The following is a 26,986-nucleotide window of genomic DNA, read 5'->3' as shown; positions in this document are numbered from 1 at the left end:
GTATTAAATGCATAGGAAAGATCTTATAAATTGAGAGTAGGTAACTCCTAATTGATTGCTCAAACACCTTTCATTTACAAACAACGTGTTTTCAAAACTTCTCATCTATTTCCAAAAAATTTCATTTGGTATTTGAAGGGCATTATTCCCGGTGAAACTCTTCAGAGACCTATGTGACCTATTGTCCATCTTCACTTCTTCTATTTTCAAATCAATAAAGCATTTAAACAAAAGTGAGTTAAGCAATTAAGAGCCCATGGATAACCATGGATACAAAGGGTGCTTAAAACCTTCCCTTTGTATAACCAACCCCCCGAACCCGAAATCTGTCAAAAGGCCTTTCCTATTCTTTTATTCCTTTCCTATTTGGATAAAATAAAAGTCGGTGGCGACTCTTGCAAAAAAAAATATCAAAAACAAAAAAGAGCAAGGAGTCAGTTCGCGAAAAACCGAGTTACACCCGTGCACACACAACACCTACAAAACACGTGCAAGCGTTATCATAATATTTCCCTCAATTCTCAACCATTTGCAAAGTTCTTGTACTCCTTGTAAAGCCTAAGTTATGTAGAACAAGTTTGATGTTGGAAGCTTTTTGAAATGAAGCTTGTAGGAAGCTGGAAACTGAGCCCGAGTTTGGTATTTTTAGGATGCCTAGCAATCTTGTCAAGAAGTTGGTCATGGTGCCTTGCCAAATGAATTAGACTTAAGCTAATTTCTCTCTCAATTCTACACCATTTGATGTGTTCTTGTAATCAACGGAAATCCCAACTTATGTACTTCAACATTGGTGTTGGAGAAAATTTGAATTGAAACTTGCAAGGTACATGAAATCTGGCGCGAAGATTGGTGTATTTGGCTGGAAAATAACTTAGTGAAAATTTCACAAAGTGTTGAGATTTTCAAAGCTTGAAGTGCCCGTCTTTAAACCAACATAAGTCTCTCAATTTTAATCCAAATGAGGTGTTCTTTACATGGTTGGAAAGCTTGGAGAAAAAGGAACAACATTTCATGTTTAAACTAATTTGAATTGGAGCTTGCATCTTTGAGAAATCTTGCCACAGAGTTTACTAAAAAGCTTGTTGTGGTGTCGTTTTCTTTACCTCCCCGTTTCACTTGGGAGGACGGCACGCTAGACCCTTCACGCGAAATTTGGAAGGAGAATGCGCCTGTGGCAGGATGAATTTTATTTCAGTTCTTCCTACGATATCACACAAACTTTTTAATTATCCTACGAGTAGGAAAGGGGAAAAAGATCTCAAATAAACCCTAGGAGTTTGCTAAGTGTGGGGATTCACCTAGACTAGAAATTCTGGAGTCCGGGAGGTCGGTTATACATAGGGAAGAGTTTAAGCACCCTACATATTCGTAGTACTCTACGGGAGCCTTCTCTGTTTAAGCACCCTGCTTATTATTGGGAAAGTTTCTCCTTTGTGTTAGGAGAAAGAATTGAATTGAATTAAAAAGAAGACAGACAGACAGACTATTTTTGGTATTTTATTAGCTCGCTGAGATTTCTTGTGAACCTCATGCCTACATATCCCTAATGGAAGTCAGAGCTTTTTGTAGTTCGGAGAACTAATTAGGGAAATAATGATTTTTGGTGCCTTGCTTGAAGCTCAAGGTTGAAGCTTGAATTAAATCTCTGTTTACAGTAAAGAGACATGAAATCATCTTTACAGAAAGGTATTTCTACTATTCCACCACAAACATTTAAAAGAGTGACAGAAAAGCTGAATTCATTTCATTAAGAGAGGGAACCTACTTGGTTGATCAAGTATGACAGCCAACATGCCTCTTGAATGAAAGAAGGATTCTCATCCAAATTAGGGAAAGTGTACAAGTCTGGGTTTGTTTTCCTCAGAGCATGCCTTTCAAAGTCTTAAATGGGAGAATGTTTGAAATTGAAATAGAAATTGAAATTGAAATGTTTGTTTGTTTGAATGTGGTGAGATAGGAGAAATATCTCTCTATAGAGATAAGCTATGTCTATCTACTGTAAAAAAAGATTTGATTTTTTGCTGGCTTGTATGAGGCCCAAGCTTGAGGCTTTTGATTGATTTATTATTTTATTGACTCTGGGAGATAACTCTATTGGGGACTGACTTAAGCTAAGAAGTCTTTGTGTTCTGTACAAAACCTAGAATTGAGGCTGACTCTAGCTGGAGAGTAATTATGTGATGGATTTTTATTTGGTGTTCTGTACAAAGCCCAGAATTGTGGCTGACTCTTAACTGGGGAAGTCATTATTTCATGCCTTGTATGGGGCCCAAGGTTGAGGCTGACTTTGACCAAGGATAAACAAATATGGATCCTAGACTCTGCTAAGGAAGATTAATGAAGATAAGGGTGACAGAGATTGTCCATGTCTCTCATTCCAAAAGGTGTACTCAATATGAGATTGAGACAAATCTTAGCTTGTTTAAAGTCTGGTTTAAAGAATGTAAGAAACTCACCAGGATAGGCTAAAAGGTAACTAAAGACCTGTTCCTATGTTTATAAGAAACCTGATGGGTCCTTGTATACAAGCTCAAGAGGAAGCTGGGAATGCTTTTAAGAAGCCTGTGGGTCCTTGTACAAAGCCCAAGAGGAGGCTAATCGAGGGTCCTTGTTATAGCACAAGAGAAAGCTATGTGGTTTTGAACTTATTTTGGCTCTAAGCAAATGGGTAAGAGGTTTCACCGGGAATAATTCCTCTTGGGTGGATGTATCCTATTTTGGGTTCTAAGGCTTTTTTCAAGATGTTTCACCGGGAATAATTCATCTTGAGGGTTTGAACTACAGATCTCTAATTAGGAAAGAGCCTTCACCGGGAAGACATTCTCAATCCTAGGCCATAGTCCTATAATATATATATATATATATATATATATAGTTTAACTGTCCTAAGGTTTGCACTCAAACGTAGTTCTAAACAATATATAAACAGTTCTATATTTGACAGTAATTTAAATAAAGACTGTAAATTGAAAGCTATAAAGCCTAACCTGGATGGAGTGGAGGCCTTTGAAGATGTATGTACAAAGCCTTACCAGCAGTTTATTGTTTATTGATAACAGTTGAATATTTATGATAAACAGTTAAAGGTTTTTGAAAACAGAAGAAGTGAAGATGGACAAAGGTCACATAGGTATCTGAAGAGTTTCACCGGGAATAATGCCCTTCAAATACCAGAAGAATGTTTTGAAAACAGAAAGCAGATTTTGTAAATACAGTTTTTGAAAACAAACAAAGAAAAGAAAAAGGTGTTGGGACTTACACTCTATTAGAGGCCCATTAAAAATGATTTACTGTTTATGAAAAAAAACAGTTGAGGAAATACAAGGTTTTGTTGTCTGAAAACCTGGATCGTCTGTTTGATTAGAGATTGAAAATAGTTTTGAAAATTGACAAATGTCAACTTAATTATGGTAAAGACAAATTCTATACCTAATTAAGACCTAAATGATTAGGGTTTTGTTAGTAAAATACTTATGAGATATTTAGGTTTTGAAATTTTAAAGAAAACATGTATTAAAAGTATTTTAAAATACTTAAAAACATACCATTTTAAACCTAATAAAAATATATCAAATAAATAATATTTTTGTGATTTTTTTTATTGTTGATAAAATAGATATATTAATTGACAAGTGGGTGAAAAATGAAGTTAAAATGAATTAATTTGATAAGTGAATCAATTGTGTGAAGTTGTGAAGAAAATAAAAGAAATTAGTGATAAAAATATGGGTTTGTCTCCACCAAGGCTTGAACACACGCCCCTTAAATCACTAGCTCAAAACAACACCACTGAGCCAACGCGCGCTTGGTGACAAAACAATGGCTCCAAGGTAACATATTGGTTATTCAGTGTATAGCACAAATAAAATGAAAAAAAAACAAAAGGTCTGGGGCGAGGGGGATTCGAACCCCAGACCTTGGGCACACGCAACACACAAACTCTCTTTACCACTAGGCTATAACGATGTATTCGTTATAGGAATACCTTACACTAAATATATTTTAAAACTGGTCATGGATGTTTGAAAATGGCGCGCCAACCTCCATCTTCGTCTTCAACCTCTAGCTTTTGGATTTTTGAATTTCCAGATCTCTCAATTCTCAACCAATGACCAAAGTGTAAACAGCAAGCTTGTTCTAAATTCACTCACGATTCTAGATATATAACTAACATGAATTTATATTAACTATATCTACTGAATTAATCAAACTACGTGAAGAACCCTAAAATTTGAAAACTAAATTAAATGGCTATGCTGAAGTATAAATGACTAATGATAGAGGGTTTTTAATCCTCTAATGATGCTGAATAGAATGGTATCGAGTTTTAACGAAAAGAGCAACTAAATTGAAGAGATGGAGCTGAGAAACTTACCTCTGAAAATGGAGGTCGTGAGAATGATGGAGAGCACCTGGGCTTGTATGAATGATCCTAAAAGCTTCCCTGGGACTCAGTGATGCTAACTGAATACTTATTGCACCTTGAATGCTTCAGTATTGTTCTACCCGACCCCTTCTATTTGAGCTCCAAGTGAGAATGGAAAGTAGTGATTCTGTACTTACAGATAGGCTGCGACCATCTGAATAGCTTCACTGCATCCTAAGGAACATGTTTGGATGCATGGACTTTCTTGACCCCTCTTGAATTGTGCTACAGACCTCCAATTGCTCGAGCTTCAAAATGAAAGTGGCTATGGTGTTCCTCCACTTACAGAAGTGATCCAGGTGCTTGGATCACCTCTAATGAACCTCCTTGAGATGTTAGAATGCTTACTTCCCAAAGAAGAGCTCTGGTTTGAAGAAATCGATTCTTCTTGCCAAAGAACTTTGAAAAACCATAAGCATGAGAGAGAGAAGGAGAAATCAAGGAATTGAGTTGCTTTGGTGTCCTTATTACCGATGAAGGCTCTTCTATTTATAGGCAAATGATGCAGAGAAATTGGATATAGTGAGCTTGCTTAGTAAAGTAAGTTTGGTTTCTTGGCCATGAAGAAATTCAAAGAATATTCCAAGTGAAATGATGAGCTCTTTGATACCACTCCCTAGCCATCGGTTTTGCTTGATCTTAGGGGAAAATTTTGATGCAGAAGTGAGCTCCAATTGGTTGGGAAGAGATTCCTTTGGTGATTCATCAATTTGCCATAAATTCCCAAATGTAATCATTACATAATCACATGCCTTTGTTTTTGGGAATATTCTTCAATCCTTATGCAATGATGAAAATGGATGTATGGTATGCTTGCAGATGTATTATGGATCGTGTAACATCATTTAGTGAAGCCATTTGCACAAAATTGCAAAGTTTCAAATTGTACATGACCTATAATTTTACTCCATGAGGCCAACTTTGAACAAGCATAACTCCTAGCTCAAAATGAATTTGGAGGAGGTTGAGCACAATTTGGGAAGCCCTAAACATCTACTTCAATTCATTAGTTTAGGGTTTCTTCAGAATCATTTGGGAAAATTGTGAAAAATGAGCCCAAAGTTGGAAAAAAACTAGGTCAGAAATACTTAGAAAAATTTCTAAGTTTTTAAGGCCTATAACTTCCAAATCCCAAATCTCTTAAATGATTGATTTCTTGAAAAAAAATTGCATTGTAAGATGTTGTTTTATTTTGCAAGATCTACAACTTTCATGTTGGAAGTTTTTTGAGTTGTGTAGGTGAAATTTTGAGTTCCCACAATGCCCTTAAAAACCCTAATTCTTGACTTTTTGATCCTTGATAAATTTTCTTGAATTTCTTTGGTCAAATGACTTTAATAATCATATATTGATGATATTGATCCTCAAAAGTCATGGTTTGACTAAAAACCCTAAAAGTCAAAGGTGATCCTGTACAGTTGACTTTTTCAGATGAAGTGAAATTTTGGACTTTTGTGATGAATCAAGTTCTCCTCCTCAAATGAGTGATGTGAATGGATTATATTGAGGTAATAGAAGTTCTTGAACCATGTTTTGAGTTTTGGATCCATGTCCTGATTAAAAGTTAACTGTCTAGGTGAATTAGGTTAAAAACCCTAATTGTCGACCAGATGAAATTGATGACTGTAGATCTTGAATTGAAGTGTAATGCCCAATGGATAATTTCATATGAACCAATTGAAGATATTTGAACCAATTGATAGATGTCCTGGAGCTTTTTAGGGTTTCCCAAATGTGATCCCTGATTACAGTCCCTGGTGGGCTCAAAACCCTAGATTGGTGAACTAAGCAAACTTGGGCCCAGATGGTTGGGTGTCTAATCAATCATAGGTGAATAGAATGAAGCTTTTTGATTCCTATGATTGTATTAGAGACTAATCATTTTATTGATTGATCCTTTGCCTGAGCTCTTTTGTTTCTGAACATCCTCGATTAAGCACCAGATGAACAAGTGACTCTTCTGAGTATCTGTTTCAATTTGATGAAAAATCTGGAGGTGTGACATCTCAGGGGGGTCAAAATTAGGGTATGACACTTGTAAAACCCTCCAAAAATAGTAACTTTCCAAGAACCCTAATTCCTAAATTTGGCAACTTTGTATAATTCTTGATTTTTGTGAATCCCATGGAATCTATAGATCAAATCTTGTACATAGGCCACATTTGACTTTATAAACATTATTTTCACCTTAAAAAGTCAAGAGTTGACTGCATAGTTGACTTTTCCTAAATTTGATTGATTTGAAATCATTAGAGCAATTGAAAACCTTTTGATTAAAATCAATGGCTAATTTTTCATCCTTAGATATTTTATGACATATCGAGGACCATGGAATCAAGTTTTTATCAAAAAGTCAATGTGAAATTGACTTTGACCAAAACCCTAATTTTAATTCAAAATATAGGAGATGAGTGTTCAACTTCAAAACCCTAATTCCTCCGAGCAATTTAGGGAATCTCTTGAGAAATTATGTCTTGTATGATGATGAGATGTTGATGCTTCAAGAACTTGATCAAATAAAAATCCATATTGAGATGTCCTGAGGTATGAGAAACCCTTGTATCTTAAGTTACCAAAATAAAGAGGATATTGGATCCTCTTTGCACTGATTGAAAAATATCCTTATTCTATAGCTTGATGAAGCTAATGAATACCAGAATACCTTGACCCCATCTTAATGTATGAATGCATATGATAATGGAGCATAAGCCAAATATGATTGAAATGAAAAGGGTAAATTTTGGGGTGTAACAACTTCCACTATAAAATATCTTGAGATTTTATGGATATTCCCACAAATCTTATTACAAATACAAGATATTTTACATAGGTTCATTCGAAAACAAAAGGTAGATTTTTACGGTTGAGCTTACATACCAAATTGAGACTTTACCGACTAATCACCCGAACCAAACCGATATTTTATATGGAAAAGTATTGCACTCTTGATGAAAAATTATTCATTCATGAACATTGATCAGTACCATTTCTACTATGCTTTTATTGTGTTTTGTCTATGATTCTCAAATTGATCTTTATCATCGTGCACTTTTATGTGTTTTTGTATGCTTTATTGATAATGACCCTCATGGGTGATTCTTTTTACATGTATTCTTCGATCTTGTCACTTACGTTTTGTCCTACAAGTTCCTTATTACCTAAAAAGCAAATAAAGCACACAAACACGCATAAATGTGCATAATAACAAAGATCAACTTCTTAAGATTCACAGATAAAACATACAAAAAATCATAGTCAAAATGTCATTGATCAAATCCCCTCACACTTGAATCAATGCTTGTCCTCGAGAAATTTTGCATATATCAAAAGAATTTAAACAAGCAAAGGTTTTTCGAAGAAGAGTTCAAACTAGTAAAGTGAATATACTCATATGGGAGCCTATGTTATGATTGGTTATGAGTTAATTCTTTCGGTACTCACTTGATCCTAAGGGTCTTGTGAGAACACAAACTAGAGTCTCCCTTAAAAACATCAATTCCACTATGGATTTGACTATAAGTCTCTGCACCAGATTTTATTTCCTTTTCAAATACACAAAGCAATCATATTAAGGCACTACTACACAAAAAAACCTTTTACCACAGTTGGTACAATGATTCCGCACCAATGGTAGTTTGTGGTAACGAAAGGTGTGGTAGTGTGTGTCCTCTTTACTACCACAGGATGATAGTCGTCGAAAAAACTCAATATTTCATAACCTATCACTACGGTTGTAGAAAGCCAAGTGTAGTAAAATGTGGAGGTCAGTGGTTTGATACCAGGCGCCACCACTTTGAGAGATTTTCAACATTTCATCACATTTGAATGTTCCAACTATAGTGAAATACTTAGCGTACAACATTTCACCATGGTTATACCTTCCATTATAGTGAAAGTCTTAGCATATAATAGGTTAAATTAATCAATATTTTTCGAGCTTTCTACAACTCATTATCTATATCTCGCTCTTTAACAGTTAAAATTTGATATAATGCTTGTAATTCTTCAACCAACATTTCCTTTTTTTACTAGTTCATTCTGTAAAGTATTAATAAGTTTGAATAATGTGTTGGAAATTAAATCAATAACAATTAATCACATATACATGTTCTACATACCATATACTTTAGTGTTGAATAGAATAAATAAATATGAATATGTATATAATTACAGGATTTATGACATGTTAGTATATGAGAGATGAGATTTTAGGAATACCTCGATCCCTAAGATAAAAGTGAAGGTGTGAAAAACACTAGAAAGGGGGAGTTTGAATAGGTTTTTAAAACATAGTGCTTGTAATAAAAAACAATCCCCTGTCTTAAAACCACAAACTTTCGACTCTTGATAATAACAAAAAGATGCAAGAAAGAAAGAACACAATATTTTTATACTGGTTCAATTGAAAAATATCAAGCTAGTTCAGTCCACCCTTCCGAGAGGATTTTTCCTCTCTCAATCGAGGACTTAATCCACTATAGCAAAACTGATTACAATTGTTAGTGCCTTGAGTCATGTGACTGGCTTTATGTTTGGTAAAACTAATTTAGCAGAAATAGGTTAAATAGAATTATAACTAGTAAGAGAAAGCAGGTTGAAGTTCTATTTAATGGAGAAACGTGTTGTGTTAAAAAGTTTCAACATCTGGAACAACATGTCGAAGAAGATGTCGTGACATCGTAAATGACATCGTGTTTGAGCTGACAGTAGTTTGGATTCTGTTATAACAGAAATAGAATATTCCTAAAACATTGGATCCTATGAGGAGCTATATCTAAGGAGAATATTTAGGAAACTAAATGTTGAAAGATTTTATAGGAGAATCTATTGCAAAAGTGTAACAACTTATTGTTGTTACCTAGAGCATATTTTATGGAGATATTTGTGGAGAATATCTTGGAGCTTATATTGTGGAGTAATTTTAGCAACAGTTTGTTATGTCAGTTTGTTACGATTTAAAGGTCAAAAGAATCAAGTCAAAATATTGAAGATTGTGTAGTTTCTAATTGTGGAGACAATTTAGAAAACTTATGATTAAAGACCTTTCTTTAACCAGAAGATTTATGCTGATTTGTAACAGCAAATATAGTTGTGATTATAAGCCAAAGTCCAGTTGGGAATAGGTTATAAATAGAAGCTTTGTAACCTAAGTTTTGTACCAGCCATAATTTTAATAATGTAGTTTTTAAGGGCTAAGTCTATAAGGTAAACCTCTCGGTCTATGGGAAGGTTACCATTGTGATCCTCGAAGTCTGTAGGCAAGAGGAGTATTGTTCTTGGAGGAAGCTTTGAAGCAACTTCAAGTTGTATTTATTTGTGTGCTTAGAATGTTGGAAATTAGACCGTCGATGCAGTGGCTGAGTTGTTGACTGCTAGACATCATTGCTATGATTGGGAGTGAGAGTGGTTTCTCATATCTAGGGAGAACTTAGGTAGAAGGGTCATTGGATAATGATTAAGTGAGAAGTTGTAAACGGGGGAGTTTATCTTTGAATTGATACTGCTGATAATGGACTTCATCCCTGGCATGGTATCCCCCAGAGTAGGTTGGTTGAACCGAACTGGGTGAACAATTCTGTTGTGTTTTTATTGCTTTTCTGCACTGTTATTTGAACTCCTACCTTGTCTATTTTATAATGTCAGATCATATGTCAAGACATCCTTATATGACATCCCGACTTTGTCATACCAGAATTGCAATTGGTATCAGAGCAGGCATCTTGTCTGTTTCTGGATGAGATCCGTGGGGGATACTTTCTGGTTGTGTACAAGGTAGAAGATTGTTTGAACAAGGAGTGTTCATATTGTATGGTCCCTTGAAGTGGAGGATGGACCTATTTGTGGAAGACTAGACCATCTTGACTAGAGCTGTTGTACCTTCTTGATGAAAGAATATAATGATGCTTGGACAAGAATATTATATTCAGAAATTTCATGCGGGAGTGAGGATTTTGGATTGCATTTATCAATCATTATACACAGAGAAGAGTATTATCAAAAGTTTCATGCGGGAGTGAAGACTCTGATAAGGTAACCTCTGTAATTAAGGCTTATGATCAGGATTTGATGTTTGGAGTAGGGTCTAGAATGTTGCTTGGTGCAGAAGCAAGCATTGTGCAGGGTTGAGTTGCAGTCAATCCGTGGATGTCATGCTTACAATTGATTCATGGAGTAAGCATTGTGTGAATTCTGTTGAAGTATGGCTATTTTCCGCTGCATAGCCTATGGTGCAACCTCTAATGTAAAAGAAAGATTCTAGGGTTATTTATATTCAACAGAATGTATGGCAGAACCTTACAGCTATAATTAAAGTGTCAAAGATACTTGAGTAATCTCTCAAGTCCACTCATAATGGCATGGTTTATTAGAGCTGATGAATGTCAACTGATCAATGATGTTCATAATCATCTGCAAGTGTGAACCTTGAAAAATATCAAGGCTGAAGTGTTCCTAAAAGGAGGAACAGATGTCCTACCGGATGTTAGGACATTAAGAACTGGTATGCAGCTACCAACTGAAGAACAGGTGTTCTGGTGCTAAACTAATGTAGTGTGAGAACATTGGTTTGGAACCTACTCCTGACTTGGAAGAGGAGACATTTGATTATAAGTTGATCAGGACACGATCAACATATACTTCTACTCCAAATCTTTAATTATGGGAGTTTAGAAGTAAAAGTTCAGTGCTAAAAGAAGACTCGTGAAGGTATTCCTTTCTGATCCTTTATGTTTAAATCAAGATGAGCTTACATCTGGTATTTTTCTTTAATCAAAGGAACCAGATATATGGTCTTTCATTCATAACCATAGAGCAGTTATTGGAGCTGAATACTGTGTCTCAACCACAGTGAAATATGGTCATGAATGTTGACTGCCCTTGTTGTTATCCAGAAAGGGTAGTGTTATGTAGAATCAAGGAAGTCAAATGGCTCAGAAGAATCTGACTAATTCAGTGTTATACCATAACTGAGTCTGTTCCAGAAACCTAAATGAGGGAATCTCCTCTATAGGTATAGACTATGGTATCCATCATCTCAAAATCAGAATGAAAGTCTGAAGAAAAGCTTATTGAGATGTTGGCTATTCTATTCCTTGATATGTCTGGATGTTGCTGATATTTACACTCTATTGTTTCCACCCCAAGTGTTATGAATTAGATGTTAGAGATGTTAACCAAGAACCATGAAGGATGATGTCATATTAGATGTTACAACATCATCTCAAGGTCTTCAGTTTTTTTCTTTTTGTTGTTTTTGCCAAGAGGAAAATATATAAGTGTGAAGAGGTAATCAGTCATAATGATCTAGTGTGAGTAGTAAATTCTAACAGACTAACTGGTAAGTACTTTGACGGGAGACTTAGAACTTATTAGATTTGCAGCCTGAATGCAAGATTCCTATACTTTGTCGGGAGCTGAGTATTTGTATGAAGAATTCATGGACTAGTGTGAACTAAATGTTAATGTTCACTGTTATTTTCACAAGTTTAGGAAGGTTGGCAATGGTATCTGGTGAAGCATACTGTTACTGTTAAATATCTTGATGGGAGCTGGATATTTGCAATAACTGTATGAAGAGAAGAAGTATGTGATGAAGAAAAAGCTCTACATGAAAATACATCATCACTACTATTGAAGACACATGAGAGATAAGGTTCAGTCTTATCTGCTGAAGATTGATTTACGGTTATACAATCATAGTTTCTTCTACTTCAAGTTGCAGAGTGTGGCAATCTGAATCTTGTGTAGCAAGCAAACTGAAGATTCTAAATTTGGAAACTGTGATGAATTCCAAATGAAGGGTGCTTCAAGGACGAACATCAAAGATGTCCTAAATTTGTATATCTCATGGGGAGTAAGAGAGTATGAAGATCAGCAAGGACAATGTTATTCTGCTTCTAATCAAATGGAAAGTCTCTCAAAGATTAATCTTTAAGCCAGAAGAACAATGTCATACAAGATGTCAGAACATAACTCAAGACATGTTTTATCCTTGAAAACCAGCAAGGATCATTCTTTGGATTAACATCTAAAAACATGTATTGATGGTGTATATCACTTGTTCTGATATAGTGCATGTTCCAACCATTGCACAAGTCGACCTGATGCAGCTCTTTCTCAAATAACATCTCTTGATCAAGAAATTTGTTAAAGTCTAGGTATGTTATTTAAATTTCTCAGGTTTTTAGAGTCTTTTCCTTTTCATTTTGTTTCTTTGTTTGAGTCTCTCATGTTCTTCTTTCGGATATGAGTAAAGTCTAGAGACTGGGTTATGTTTGTCAAATTGTGACAAGCATATGGAATAAGGGTAGTGTTCAGACATTGTTAAGTCTAAGGTCATTCTTTGCAGTTGTTTTGTAAAGATATTTTTTTGAATCATTCTAAAGTCATGAGCACTAACTGTCTTGTGTTCTGAATTATCCAATACAGAGGTCTGGTTCTTGTAGCAACCTGCCCTAAAAAATTAAACTTTTAGAGTCGCCACCTATTCTACCAGGGCGAATAGGAAACCCTACGCAGTTATGAGATCGGGGTAAGATTATTATAATCAGGTCGAGGGAAGGTGTTAGGCACCCTCAACCCTTTCATATGGCTTTGAATCTAAGGTCAAATGTTATGGCTAAAATGTTCAGGTTTAATAGCTAAGGAAATGAATAGGGGAAAAAATGAGATTTATGGGGAAGGGGACTCGCCTTGGTTATCCAAGTGCCTACGTATCTCCTTAGGGAGAATCAGAGTCAACGTAGTTCGGGCACAGGGTTGTACGCCTTAGAATTGATTATGAAATGGTTTGAAGGCTTTTTGAATGGCCTATCGTAGTTTTGAGATGCGAAGTTCGAAGGTATTTTGAATTACCTTATCGTAGTTTTGAACATCGCAGTATTGAAGAGATGAAATTCCGTAGTGTCGTGGTTTAGTGTGTTTTGAATGTTTGGCGTACAACCCTGGTTTAATATGTCACCGTTAGTTGTGATGATCAATAGGTTTGATCATTATAGTTAACAGATTGAATTGTGTATCGCTGGTTACTCTGACCGATAGATTCGATCGTCGCGGGCAGCAAATAGAATGTATTTTAAATTTTGTAAATTTTTTATCTCTTGTCTAATGCGACTAATAGATTTAGTTGGGTCGAGAAGAGAATTAATTAAGGGTGACCAATGGGATTGGGGCAAACCCTAATACTACTTTGATAAACCTTTCTAGGGTTTTTTTTGTGATTTTATAAGTTAAAACTAATTAAATAAATTAAATCAATATAATCGAAATAATCGGGAAAATAATTCTAAACTCTAATTATAGCCTAATCCTAATTCTATTATTAATATGATTTTAAAAGTAAATTATGTAGATAATAAAAATAATTAAAAACCAATTATAATTATATAAACAATATAACAAAAATAATATAAAAAAATAGAAAGATAAAACCTGGGTGTGATTCTGTGTGGTGGCTCTCGAGGGTGCATGGTAGAGGTGCAGTTCTAGGCTCTTGGATCTGGCATGTGGAGAGATCTAGAGGCTCACGTTTGAAGACCCATGGTAGGCATGCGTTGATGAGAGCCATGGGATCAGCGTTCAAAGGTTTTGAAAAAAAAACTTTGCACAGCCTGGGGATCGAACCCAGGTCACCTTGGTTGCCATTACTTCCTCCTTACCACATGTGCCAATTGATTTAGTTGTTTATAATCCAAAACCAAACAATAAAAAAGGAAAATATGAAGTAAATAGAGTTTCAAAACCGGGTCAATGGTGGGCCCCTCCTTGTGCGCATGAACCAATGAAACAGAGAGAGAGAATTCCCTTATGTTTGACCGTCCAATGGGAGTGTCACGCATGGGGTCCAAGGTCAAAAGAATTGTTCATCATCTTCTTCCTTGGATTTGCTACCAACAAGCTTGGAATTGGCTACGAAGCATGGCTGCGATTTTCGTAGCAATTGCTGCAGATCAAAAAAACTCAAAAACACGTGAATCAGGTATCACAGAACACCCAGGTCGCATAAATCGACCATCCCGAGTCCGATGGTGGCATTACTTTTGTCGGAAAACACCTGCAAGCATGGGTACGAAGCAATACGACCTTTGATCCCTAAGAATGGTGTCTCATAATTCCAGCCTCAAACATCACATGAATCACGTCAGGATGGTTCTAAATAGGTCCCTGATTACATGCATGCTCATAACATCAGTCAACAATGCATAATTAAATGGATTCGAAATTTAAAAGTTACCAACAATGGTGAACTTGAAAGAGCTTATTCTGGGCATGATGTGGATCGATATTGGACATGGGGAGACTCCTGGAAATCTTAGGAACAATACTGGATCAATAGCTTAGCCTAACAACTCCTGGAAATTCGACTTTTGAACTTCCCCTATTTTCGAGTATTTTTCACATTGAAAACCCTAGCCTCTCCTCTCCTTTTTTCGTCCCCCCCTTTGCTAGATAGGTTTCTCTTTATATATGGGATCCATTAGGGTTTTTGTTTGACAAAGAATCAAAGATTTGAAAGTGTGGCGTCGTTTTTTTTACCTCCCCGTTTCACTTGGGAGGACGGCACGCTAGACCCTTCACGCGAAATTTGGAAGGAGAATGCGCCCGTGGTGGGATGAATTTTGTTTCAGTTCTTCCTACGATATCACACGAACTTTCTTATTGTCCTACAAGTAGGAAAGGGAAAAAAAGATCTCAACTAAACCCTAGGAGTTTGCTAAGTGTGGGGATTCACCTAGACTAGAAATTCTGGAGTCCGAGAGGTCGGTTATACATAGGGAAGAGTTTAAGCACCCTACATATCTGTAGTACTCTACAGGAACCTTCTCTGTGTCTAAATGTGTTTGTGCTGCTAATGATTATTGGGAAAGTTTCTCCTTTGTATTAGGCGAAGGAATTGAATTGAATAAAAGAAAGACAGACAGACTGACTGACTATTTTTGGTATTTTATTAGCTCGCTGAGATTCCTTGTGAACCTCATGCCTACATATCCCTAATGGAAGTCAGAGCTTAATGTAGTTCGGGGAACTAACTAATTATTAATTATTTTTGGGTGCCTTGCTTGAAGCTCAAGGTTGAAGCTTGAATTAAATCTCTGTTTACGGTAAAGAGACATGAATTTATCTTTACAGAGAGGTATTTCTACTATTCCACCACAAACATTAAAAGAGTGACAGAATAACTGAATTCATTTCATTCAAGAGGGGGACCTTACTTGTGTATGTGCAAGTATACCAGTCAAATGCCTCTTAAATGAAAGAAAGATGCTCATCCAAATTAGGGAAAGTTACCACATGTCTGGGTTTTACTGCCAGCTCATGCCTTTCAAAATCCTAAATGGGAGACTTGATTAAAATTAAAATGAAATGTAACGTTTGTTTGTTTGAATGTGGTGAGATAGAGGAAAGATCTCTCTATAGAGATAAGCTATGTCTATCTACTGTATAAAAGATTTGATGTTTAACTGGCTTGTATGAGGCCCAAGCTTGAGGCTTTTTTATTAATGTATTATTTATTGACTCTGGAAGATGACTCCACTGGGGGTTAATTACAAGGAATCTTTGTATTCTGTACAAAGCCCAGAATTGAGGCTGACTCTAGCTAGAAAAAATATTATTTCCTGCCTTATACAAAGCCCAAGGTTGTGGCTGACTGAATATGAATGACTCTAATAGGGAAAAGATCCTAGATGTTAGGAATCTTTGACACATGAAGTATGGTTTATCTGCCTTGTACAAAGCCCAAGGTTGTGGCTACCTGAATGATGAAGGACTCACTGGGGAGACTCTATTATCTGCCTTGTACAATGCCCAAGGTTGAGGCTGACTATTAACAGGGGAGTTTTATTGTTTTGGTGCCTTGTATGAAGCCCAAGGTTGAGGATAACTATTTTTGTTGGATTTTGACTCTATCGAAGGATTTATTTATTAAAAGACTGATTTTTTTTGGAAGCTAACCCTTTCCAGGGGTTTTGTCTCAGCTGGTGAGTTTATCTTTTGAAAAGAATGATTTTTGGAAGCTAACCCTTTCCAGGGGTTTTAACTGTTTATTGACTGAACTTGGAGGCTAACCCTTTCCAGGGGTCTTGTTCTTTTAAACAGATTTTTATTAATTGACTTTGGAGGCTAACCCTTTCCAGGGGTTTTTGACTCTTTTTGGGGAATTTATCCCTTTAAAGGAATAAATCTTTGGATTTGAAGGAGTGATTTTGGAGGCTAACCCTTTCCAGGGGTGTTTTATTAAAATGATGGCGGAAAGATTATCTAATGAGACTTCTTGTTTAAAGCCCAAGATGAAGGCTGACACTTATTGAGGGTAAACAAATATGGATCCTAGACTCTGCTAAGGAAGATTAATGAAGATAAGGGTGATAGAGACTGTCCATGTCTCTCATTCCAAAAGGTGTACTCAATGTAAAATTGAGACAAACTTAGCTTGTTTAAAGTCTGGTTTAAATTGGAAGAAACTCACCAGGGTATGTTAAAAGGTGACTAAAGACCTGTTCCTATGTTTATAAGAAACCTGATGGGTCCTTGTATACAAGCTCAAGAAGAAGCTGAAATGCTTTTAAGAAGCCTGTGGGTCCTTGTACAAAGCCCAAGAGGAGGCTAGTCGAGGGTCATCGAGGGTCCTTGTTATAGCACAAGAGAAAGCTATGTGGTTTTGAACTTATTTTGGCTTTAAGCAAATGGGTAAGAGGTTTCACCGGGAATAATTCCTCTTTGGGTGGATGTGTCCTATTTTTTGGATTCTAAGGTTTTTGCCAAGATGTTTCACCGGGAATAATTCATCTTGGGGGTTTGAACTACAAATCTCTAATTAGGAAAGAGCCTTCACCGGGAAGACATTCTCAATCCTAGGTCATATTCCTATAATATATATATATAGTTTAACTGTCCTAGGGTTTACACTCAACCGTAGTTCTAATATATATATAAACAGTTCTATATTTGACAATAATTTAAATAAAGACTGTAAATTGAAAGCTTGTAAAGCCTAACCTGGATGGAGTGGAGGCCTTTGAAGAAGTATGTACAAAGCCTTACCAGTAATTGATGGATAACAGTTGAATATATATATGATAAACAGTTAAGGGTTTTGAAAACAGAAGAAGTGAAGATGGACAAAGGTCACATAGGTATCTGAAGAGTTTCACCGGGAATAATGCCCTTCAAATACCAGAAGAATGTTTTGAAAACAGAAAGGAGATTTTGAAAATACAGTTTTTGAAAACAAACTATGAAAAGAAAGAAGGTGTTGGGACTTACACTCTTTTAGAGGCCCACTTAAAAATGATTTACTGTTTATGAGAAACAGTTGAAAATGATTGAAATGATATAAGGTTTTGTTGTTTGAAAACCTTAATCATCCGTTTAATTGGAGACTGAAAACAGTTTTGAACATTGACAAAAGTCAACTTAATTAAGGCAAAGATGAAATCTATACCTAATTAAGACCTAAATAATTAGGGTTTTATCATAAAATTATTCACAAAGTAATTAGGTTAAAACAAAATGAAAATATATATTTTCAAAGTATTTAAGAAAACACTTAAAACATACTATTTTAAACCTAATAAGAATATATGAAATAAATAATATTTTTATGATTTTTTTGATTATTCATAAAATAGATATATTAAATGACAAGTGTGTAAAAAATGAAATTAAAATAAATTAATTTGATAGGTTAAATAATTGTTTAAAGTTGTAAAGAAATCAAATGGAAAAAGTGATAAAAAATATTGTTTTGTCACTACCAAGGCTTGAACCCACGCTCCCATGGTCACCACACAAAACAAAGCCAACTGAGCTACACGCTCAGTGTGACTAAAGAGGGATTCCAATTGGTTATATATAAAACACGCGCGTTAAAATGAAAAATAAAAACAAAAGGTCTGAGGGGGGGATCGAACCCCAGACCTAAGGCATGAGAAAGTGAGAGGCGCTTGTAACCAAGTGAGCTGAACGTTTTAGTCGTTCAAAACACGCTTCCAATTGATTATATTTTAAACTTGCTTCTGAGAATTCAAAAAAACGCGCGCAAAGCAACTTCATCTTCAACCTCACGATTTCAATTTCTGGAAATCCTATCTCCCTCAATTCTCAACTAAATTCAAAGATGTAAAGATGGATTTTGCTCGTTTTTGGACGAGGATCATGATGGTGTCCTTTAATTTCATTTATTCTAAGTGTAACATAAAATTCGCAAGCATGAACACTAAGAACCCTAAAACTGAAATTAAACATGAAATACTATATATGCGTGATTTGATGCAATTGATTGAGGGCTAATGATCTATGAAGGTGCAGAAACCAACTGGTAACTTCATTTTAAATTTATCATGCGTGAATCATAGAGTTTGAAGCTTTTGAAACTTACCTGAAAAATGAAGATTTGGCTCTGATCAAAGTGTGTTGCAGAGTTGTTGCAACGATCCAGATAGCTTCAGTGATCCTCCTGGAAGGTGTTGAGATGCTTAACTTGGACTGAAAGTGCCCAGAACCTCTTGCTCGACCCCAACTGCAACAGCTCCAAGTGAGAGGTGAAGATGATGATTCCCCACGTTCAGAAGTGTTTCAGAGGTTTGGATCACCTCTAAATGACTCCCCTAAGGTGTTTGAATACTTAATTCCAAAGGAAGAGCTCTGGTTTGAAGAATCCGAGTCTTCTTGCCAAAGAACCTTTGAAAACCTTAAGTATGAAGAAAGAAGAGAGAAAGCAAGAATTCTGTTGCTTTGGTGTGTTTTTTGAATGAGAAAGACCCCTCTATTTATAGGCAAATGGTTCAGAGCAATTGAACATAGCAAGCTTGCTTAGTGAAGTGAGTTTGGTTTCTTAGCCATGAAGAAATTTTGAAAATATCCCAAATGCAATGATGCATTTTCGGGCTAGCTTCCCCAACCATTGATCTTGTATGATCTTAGGGAACATTTCTGATGCAGAGGAGAGTTCTAATTGGCTTAGAGCAAGATTCCTTGATGATTCACCATTTGCCATAAATTCAAAAATGCAATCATTACATAATCACATGCCTTTGTTTTTGGGAATCTTCTTCAATCCTTATGCAATGATGGAAATTGATGTATGGCATGCTTGCAGATGTTTTAGAGTTCGTGTAGCATCACTTAGTGAAGCTAATTGCACAAAATTGCAAAGTTCCAATTTGTACATGACCTATAATTTCACCTTATGAGGCCAACTTTGAACAAGCATAACTCCTAGCTCAAAATGAATTTGGAGAAGGTTGAGCATAATTTGGAAAGCCCTAAACATCTACTTCAAATCATTAGTTTGGGGTTTCTTCAGAATCATTTGGGAAAATTGTGAAAAATGAGCCCAAAGTTGGATGAAAACTAGGTTAAAAACACTTAGAAAAATTTCTAAGTTTTTATAACCTAAAGCTTGAAAATTCCAAATCTCTTAAATGGTTGATCTTTTGAAAAAAGTTCTTATGTAAGATGTTGTTTTATTTTGCAAGATCTACAACTTTCATGTTGGAAGTTTTTTGAGTTGTGTAGGTGAAATTTTGAGTTCCCACAATGCCCTCAAAAACCCTAATTCCCGACTTTTCGCTCCTTGATGATTCTTCTTGAATTTCTTTGGTCAAATGACTTTAATATCCATATATTGATGATATTGATCTTTTAAAGTCATGGTTTGACCAAAAATCTTAAAAGTCAAAGGTGATCCCATACAGTTGACTTTTTCCAGATAAAGTGAGATTTTGGACTTTTGTGTGGAATTAAGATCTTCTCCTCAAATGAGTGATGTAAATGGGTTATATTGAGGTAGTAGAGGATCTTGAATCATGTCTTGAGTTTTGGATCCATTCCCTGACTAAAAGTCAACTATCTAGATGAATTAGGTTAAAAACCCTAATTGTCGACCAGATGAAATTGGTGACTGTGGATCTTGAATTGAGGTGTGATGTCCAGTGGATCTTATTTTATGGATCATTTGAAGATGATTGAAGTCTTTAATAGATGTCCTGGAGCTTTTTAGGGTTTCCCAAAGGTGATCCCTGATTTCAGTCCTTGATAGGCTCAAAAAACCCTAGTCTGGTGACCTGAGTAAACCTGTACTCAGATGACTGGGTGCCTAATCAATCATAGGTGAATATAAAAGTGAATCTTTTGAGTCCTATTATTGTGTTAGAGACCAATCCTTCTATTGATTGATCCTTTGCCTGAGTTTTCTTGTCTTTGAACATCCTTGATTAAATGCCAGATGAAGAAGTGACTGCTCTGGGTACTTGCTTTGACCTGATGAAAATCTTGAAGATATGTCATCTCAGGGGGGTCAAAAATTAGGGTATGACAGAAAGGTTGAATCTTTGATTGAAGATTTGCTTCAAATTACATGCTATTCTTTCCATTCTTGCACCCAATATTTTGCCAATCCCATCCCATGATAATATATTGATAATTAGCCCAAGATTTGTGATAAAATAAACCAATGCAAATATTATATTTATTTCACATTATTTATTTGATAAAAAAATCAATATAAAAGAAATAAAATAATGAGAAATAAAATAATGGACTTATGGGCCTTTGGTGAGATTAAGATCATGTGTAGAAACTTCAAGCTTAGGCCCATTAGTCAAAAGAATGCAATTTCCATTACTTAGGGTTTCAACCTTTCCTCAAAAATTATCCAACTTCCACCAATCATATTTCTCTCAATCTTTCTCCTATGAGGATGTTCTTGAACATTTTAGAAAGCTTAGAGTGTCCTCTAAATGATCCTTTTTATTTCATCTCGATTGAGTCTTCCATGTTCATGTATGCTTCATTTGAAAAAGATGACTTCTAATTGACTTTCAAGAGGACCTGTAATGTTTTTGTCCATATCTCCCAAATGGTGCATTTCTTGATTTTGGGCCCAACATCAAAGTTGTAGAGACTGAAATTTCCTTTAGAACAGGCTTTGGTTGGACAATTTCTTACAAACCATGTGAAAGTTATGACCGGTCAAAGTTGAGTTGACTTTTTAGTTAAAAAACCCTGATTTAAACCTTTGATTAGAAGAGAGTGACTTGAGTTTAACCATTGAGCCTTGAACCCTTGCAGATGAAATAAGACGGGCAAATTTTGGGGTATGACAGTTCTCTATGTCTGTAAATGGATAATCCAAGTGTTTAAATTTCCGTTAGTGAGTATCCTCTTATGCTCTAAAAGAGGATGTTGTGTCAATTTTTGTCGTAGCATAGTTCTCAGTTTGAGGGGGAGCATTTAGTATTTTCTTCCTCATGTGCATCATGGCCTCAGTTTTCTCCTTCTCTATGAAGATGATATCTGTGATGTTATGTTTCTTATGCTATAGTGAGTTCTCCTTCAACAAAGCCTTTGTCTTATTATGGCTAAAAAGTGGGAAAAGTGGTTATGTTATGTTACCTTTGAAGATCAACTTTTAAGGGGGAGAAACTTTGTGTGATCTGTGGGATCCTTAAAAGAGAGAGAGAACATTGGAGTTGGACCTGGCAGAAAAATGTCCTAGTATGAAGACTGAAGACTATCACTTGTAAAGTTGAAAATATCATAAATAGTGACTACTGAAGACTTTTAAATTGCTGCTACTGAATTGTAATGTTTAAACCCTTGTATTTTTTATGCTTCTGTAATACAGAGGTTATGTAAATTAGTTTTAGCCAAAATAAGCCAAAGGGGGAGATTGTTAGTGCCTTGAGTCATGTGATTGGCTTTATGTTTGGTAAAACTAATTTAGAAGCAATAGGTTAAATAGAATTATAACTTGTAAGAGAAAGCAGGTTGAAGTTCTATTTAATGGAGAAACATGTTGTGTTGAAATGTTTCAACATCTGGAACAACATGTCGAAGAAGATACCATGACATTGTAAATGACATCGTGTTTGAGCTGATAGTAGTTTGGATTCTGTTATAACAGAAACAGAATATTCCTAAAACATTGGATCCTATGAGGAGCTATATCTAAGGAGAACATTTAGGGAACTAAATGTTGAAAGATTTTATAGGAGAATCTATTGCAAAAGTGTAACAACTTATTGTTGTTACTTGGAGCATATTTTATGGAGATATTTGTGGAGAATATCTTGGAGCTTATATTGTGGAGTAATTTTAGCAACAGTTTGTTATGTCAGTTTGTTACGATTTAAAGGTCAAAAGAATCAAGTCATAATATTGAAGATTGTGTAGTTTCTAATTGTGGAGACAATTTAGGAAACTTATGATTAAAGACCTTTCTTTTACAAGAAGATTTCTGCTGACTTGTAACAGCAAATATAGTTGTGATTATAAGCCCAAGTCCAGTTGGGAATAGGTTATAAATAGAAGCTTTGTAACCTAAGTTTTGTACCAGCCGTAATTTTAATAATGTAGTTTTTAAAGGCTGGGTCTGTAAGGTAAACTGCCCGGTCTGTGGGAAGGTTAGCATTGTGATCCTCGGAGTCTGTAGGCAAGAGGAGTATTGTTCTTGGAGGAAGATTTGAAGCAACTTCAAGTTGTATTTATTTGTGTGCTTAGAATGCTGGAAATTAGGCCGTCGATGCAGTGGCTGAGTTGTTGACTGCTAGACATCATTGCTATGATTGGGAGTGAGAGCGGTTTCTCATATCTAGGGAGAACTTAGGTAGAAGGGTCATTGGGTAGTGATTAAGTGAGAAGTTGTAAACGAGGGAGTTTAGCTTTGAATTGATACTGCTAATAGTGGACTTCATCCCTGGCTTCGTAGCCCCCAGAGTAGGTTGGTTGAACCGAACTAGGTGAACAATTCTCTTGTGTTTTAATTGCTTTTCTGCACTGTTATTTGAACTCCTACCTTATCTGTTTTATAACGTCAGATCAGATGTCAAGACATCTTTATATGACATCCTGACTCTGTCATACCAGAATTTCAACAATCGCATGTGAAACTGCTGGTGACTAACCTTTCACAAGCTACCTCAAGTGACTAACTACAATGCACGAGCAATCGTTGGTGACTAACCTTGCTCAGGAAACCCCTGTGACTAACACCTGCACAGGAAACCCCTATGACTAACAACCTCTAAGACTCTCTAGTCCTAGACTTCTTGAGACTATTAACCTTCATTCGGCCTCTCAAGGAACAATCAAACAACCTTTGATCAGGGTTTGTTTACAATATAGTGCTTCTACACAAGCTAGATGTAAACTTTACTTTTTAAAATCTAAGAATAAAAGAAATATGAAGCTATTAACAGTCTATACATAATGAATATGATCGTGAGCGTTCTTGCTTCTTCTTTGAGTCTTCAAGCCCTTTTATAGCCAATACAATAATATATCCATTGGAGGGCAGTTCTGGAACTTTTAAAAGTTTGTAGGCTTGAATGTAATGGGAGAAAAGATAGTACACAACGTCCGTCCTTTCTTGGTAGTGGAACGAAACATTCGTCTGTACCTTGTACCTCGTACTACATAGTAACGTTATCTTCTTTCCTTCTTGAACTTCAGAGGCTCACAACATGAGTTGGAAGAAAAGATAATAATCTTTGAATTCTTCAGAACTTCAAGTCTTCAGAGTCTTCAGAGTCACATCTTCATAGTCTTCAGCAATTGTGATAAAAACCATAAGTTGTTAGAATAACACTCACGAAAACACCATTTATTGTACTAACAACTCACTTATTCACATTTGTTTGCACAATTTAATAAATAAATATTACATACACTGAATTATGTTGCATTGTGTAGGATAGAAACAAAAATGGATAAAAATCTCAATCAAGGATGTCCTGTTTCGCTACAGCGAAATCAAAGCAAAAGGACATTCGCCACGCAAAGCTCCAATTCGTTGTAGAGAACTCGCCCAGAGGAAAACAGAAACAAGAAAGAGCCATTCGCTTGCAGTGAACCCCAGCGAAGCCAAGCAGACAAGCATTATTCGCTCTGGGAAGCCCCGATTCGCTATAGCAAACAGAAATATTTCTTCTCAGTTTGCTTGTAGCGAGTAGCAGCAAAGATAGTTCGCTTAAGCGAAAGAATAGTTCGCTAAGCGAACTCTAGCGAGTTACTGAAGGCATTCAAATTCAAATACTTAGCTTTGAAGAAAGCGTTCGCGTAGCGAATGCAGGTGGCAGAATCTGCTATAAAAAGAGCAGAACCAAGTGCAGCAAGGACCATCTTTTTAATATCAGTTTTACACCAGCTAGAAATTGTAACCTTTAAGATAGTATATTCTAAACTAGTAGATATTGAGGAAAGAGAGAATTGGAAAATCGAGCTAGATTCACTTCAACGAGCTAGGAATCATCATTGATGTTCATTCCTCTCCATTTCTTCCTTTTTGTACAAGTTACCATGAGAATGGCTAACTAAACTCTCTCTTGTAAGGGATTGGAATACTTTACTGAAATAGTATGTATGTTTACCGATTATCTTTATAATATAAGCATGTTATTATGATTATCGATTTTATCTTGATTTCCATCTATAAACTTTATGAATTGGAATGTTAATGACAATTGCATTCAAATTCCTGAATGAAATATAATCAATCACTTAAATACTAATTGCTAGACATAGAAATATGTTTGAGATCACTAAATACTTGTGTTTAATTACCTTCAGGTTGTTTAATCGATTGAGACATCATCAATTAAATAGACCGAAGGAATTCATAAAACTTCGCGTAGACATACACGTCGCTTTTGAAAAGTATATGGAGATCTGAGTAATAACTTGGTTATGGATAATTAATCAGTATATTGCATACAAAAACAATAGAGGAAAACCAATCCCTACAAGATTTTCCTAAATCGTAACCTTTCATTTGCATTATTACGTTTAATTTTTAGTTCACTACATTTAAGTTTCACTTCACCAAACCAAGTCTATTCTTCAAAATCATAACATAAAAATATTTCAGTCATCAAATCGTTAGTAATATCACTCCAGTCTCTGTGGATACGATACAAAAATACTTTCTTTTGATATACTCAACATCAAAATGGCGCCGTTTCCACGGATTGGCGTTTAGATATTATGAACCTAAAATGATTTTTGCCATCTTTTGAAGTTTGTATATTTGTTCAAAATATTGCACATATACTTATATATATTCTTAACTTCTCCTAACCTTTCTTATTTAGAATTGCAAAGCTTTGTGTATGTGAGGTACAAACTCAACAGATTTAGTACCTTCCGATCCTGAGATTGAAAGAACTGCCCGAAAAAACAAAAGATGTGTAAAGAAGCTAAAGCAATCTAACAAGTACAGAAAAAAAGAATACACTTCAGTTGTACCAGTAACAAATATGGCAGCATAAAACCATGTGGAACCACCATGCGAAAGCAACCCAAGACGGTTCTCCCGTCTAACCAACAATCCAGCCGCACGACGCGCTGAAATGAAAACAATACTATTGCAAATCATTTATGCTAACCTTTTTGCAGGTCTAGATCATGAACATCCCTACACTCACCTCACCAGATTCTACGAGATCGTCGGTATGTTAGGTGCACCTGAGACAGAAGAGGAAGTTGGGTTCATGAGGCTCTTTCCACATTCATTAATTGGGAAGGCAAAATATTGGTATCTTGATCAATCAACCGAAACAATGACCAGCTAGAATTTCTTAGCGAAAAATTTTCTGAACAGATTTTTCTCTCACAACCGATTCATGTACGTGAAGATAGCTATTACAACAATCACTCAAGCGACAAATGAAACTTTGTGCGAGGCCTGGGAGCATTATAAGTCCATGCTACGAAAATGTCCTAAACACAGTTTTGATAACTTGTCACAGGTCCATATTTTCCGTAATGGATTACTACCTCAACCAAAACTCTTACTTGATGCAACATCCGGAGGATCCATACTTGCAAAAAGCGCAGAAGAAGCAGTTGCAATTATTAATAGAATGGCTCTCCCAGATCATCAAGTTTAACACAATACAGGTGTCATTCAAAAGAAACCTGGAATATTGGAATTGGGTACGACTGACGCAATCTTAGCACAAAACAAACTCCTCAGTCAAACTGTCGAAGAGCTAACAAAATAGCTGTCCAAACTTCCTAAACAACTCAAGGAAATGCACGGCCCGACAAGCTCATCACAACAAGTAACTTTTTGCGAATTATGCATTGGAGATCATCAAACAGGTTTTTGCCCTCCACCCAATGAAGAAGTCAATTATATGGGCAATCAACAAAGACCGGCATCGTATCAAGGCAATCGGAATTTCCAACGCGGAAACAACACAACTTATGGTCAAGGATGGAGACAAGATGCTGGAACAACAAGTAGGCCAAATTATTACCAGAACTACCAACAACCACAAAATCTGAATCACTCAGACAGAACATCCAAACTTGAAGATACTCGGCAACAATTCATGCAACTCTCAATTGCAAACTAGAAAAACACCAATGCTTCCATCAAAAATATCGAAACACAAGTTAGACAGATTGCAAAGCAGTTAGCAGATCAAAAAAGAGGAACTTTCACAGCTACAACACAAACAAATCCAAAAGAATACTGCAAATCAATTACGACAAGAAGCGGTCGAGTAATCGAATGAGGAATAAATGAGAATGAGAAAGAAGATAGAAGAATGATGG

The 26,986-nt window shown here is 35.8% G+C and overlaps 1 protein-coding gene across 1 annotated transcript in view; it reads right to left on the bottom strand.

Annotated features, from left to right (window-relative positions):
- LOC131614321 (uncharacterized) overlaps window positions 1–26,243 on the bottom strand; it is a 35,385-nt gene extending 9,142 nt beyond the window's left edge. Inside the window, exons 1-2 of the mRNA XM_058885922.1 lie at window positions 26,219–26,243; window positions 25,670–25,768 (exon numbers count right to left, since the gene is read on the bottom strand). Coding sequence (XP_058741905.1) covers window positions 25,670–25,768; window positions 26,219–26,243 — 124 coding nt within the window. The remainder of the gene's footprint in view (window positions 1–25,669; window positions 25,769–26,218) is intronic.
- Window positions 26,244–26,986: the final 743 nt, after the last annotated feature.

This window comes from Vicia villosa, linkage group LG6, assembly GCF_029867415.1.
Source record: "Vicia villosa cultivar HV-30 ecotype Madison, WI linkage group LG6, Vvil1.0, whole genome shotgun sequence".
NCBI lineage: Eukaryota > Viridiplantae > Streptophyta > Magnoliopsida > Fabales > Fabaceae > Vicia > Vicia villosa.
Note: the sequence above shows the minus strand (reverse complement) of the source record. Positions and strands in the feature narration are given on the sequence as shown.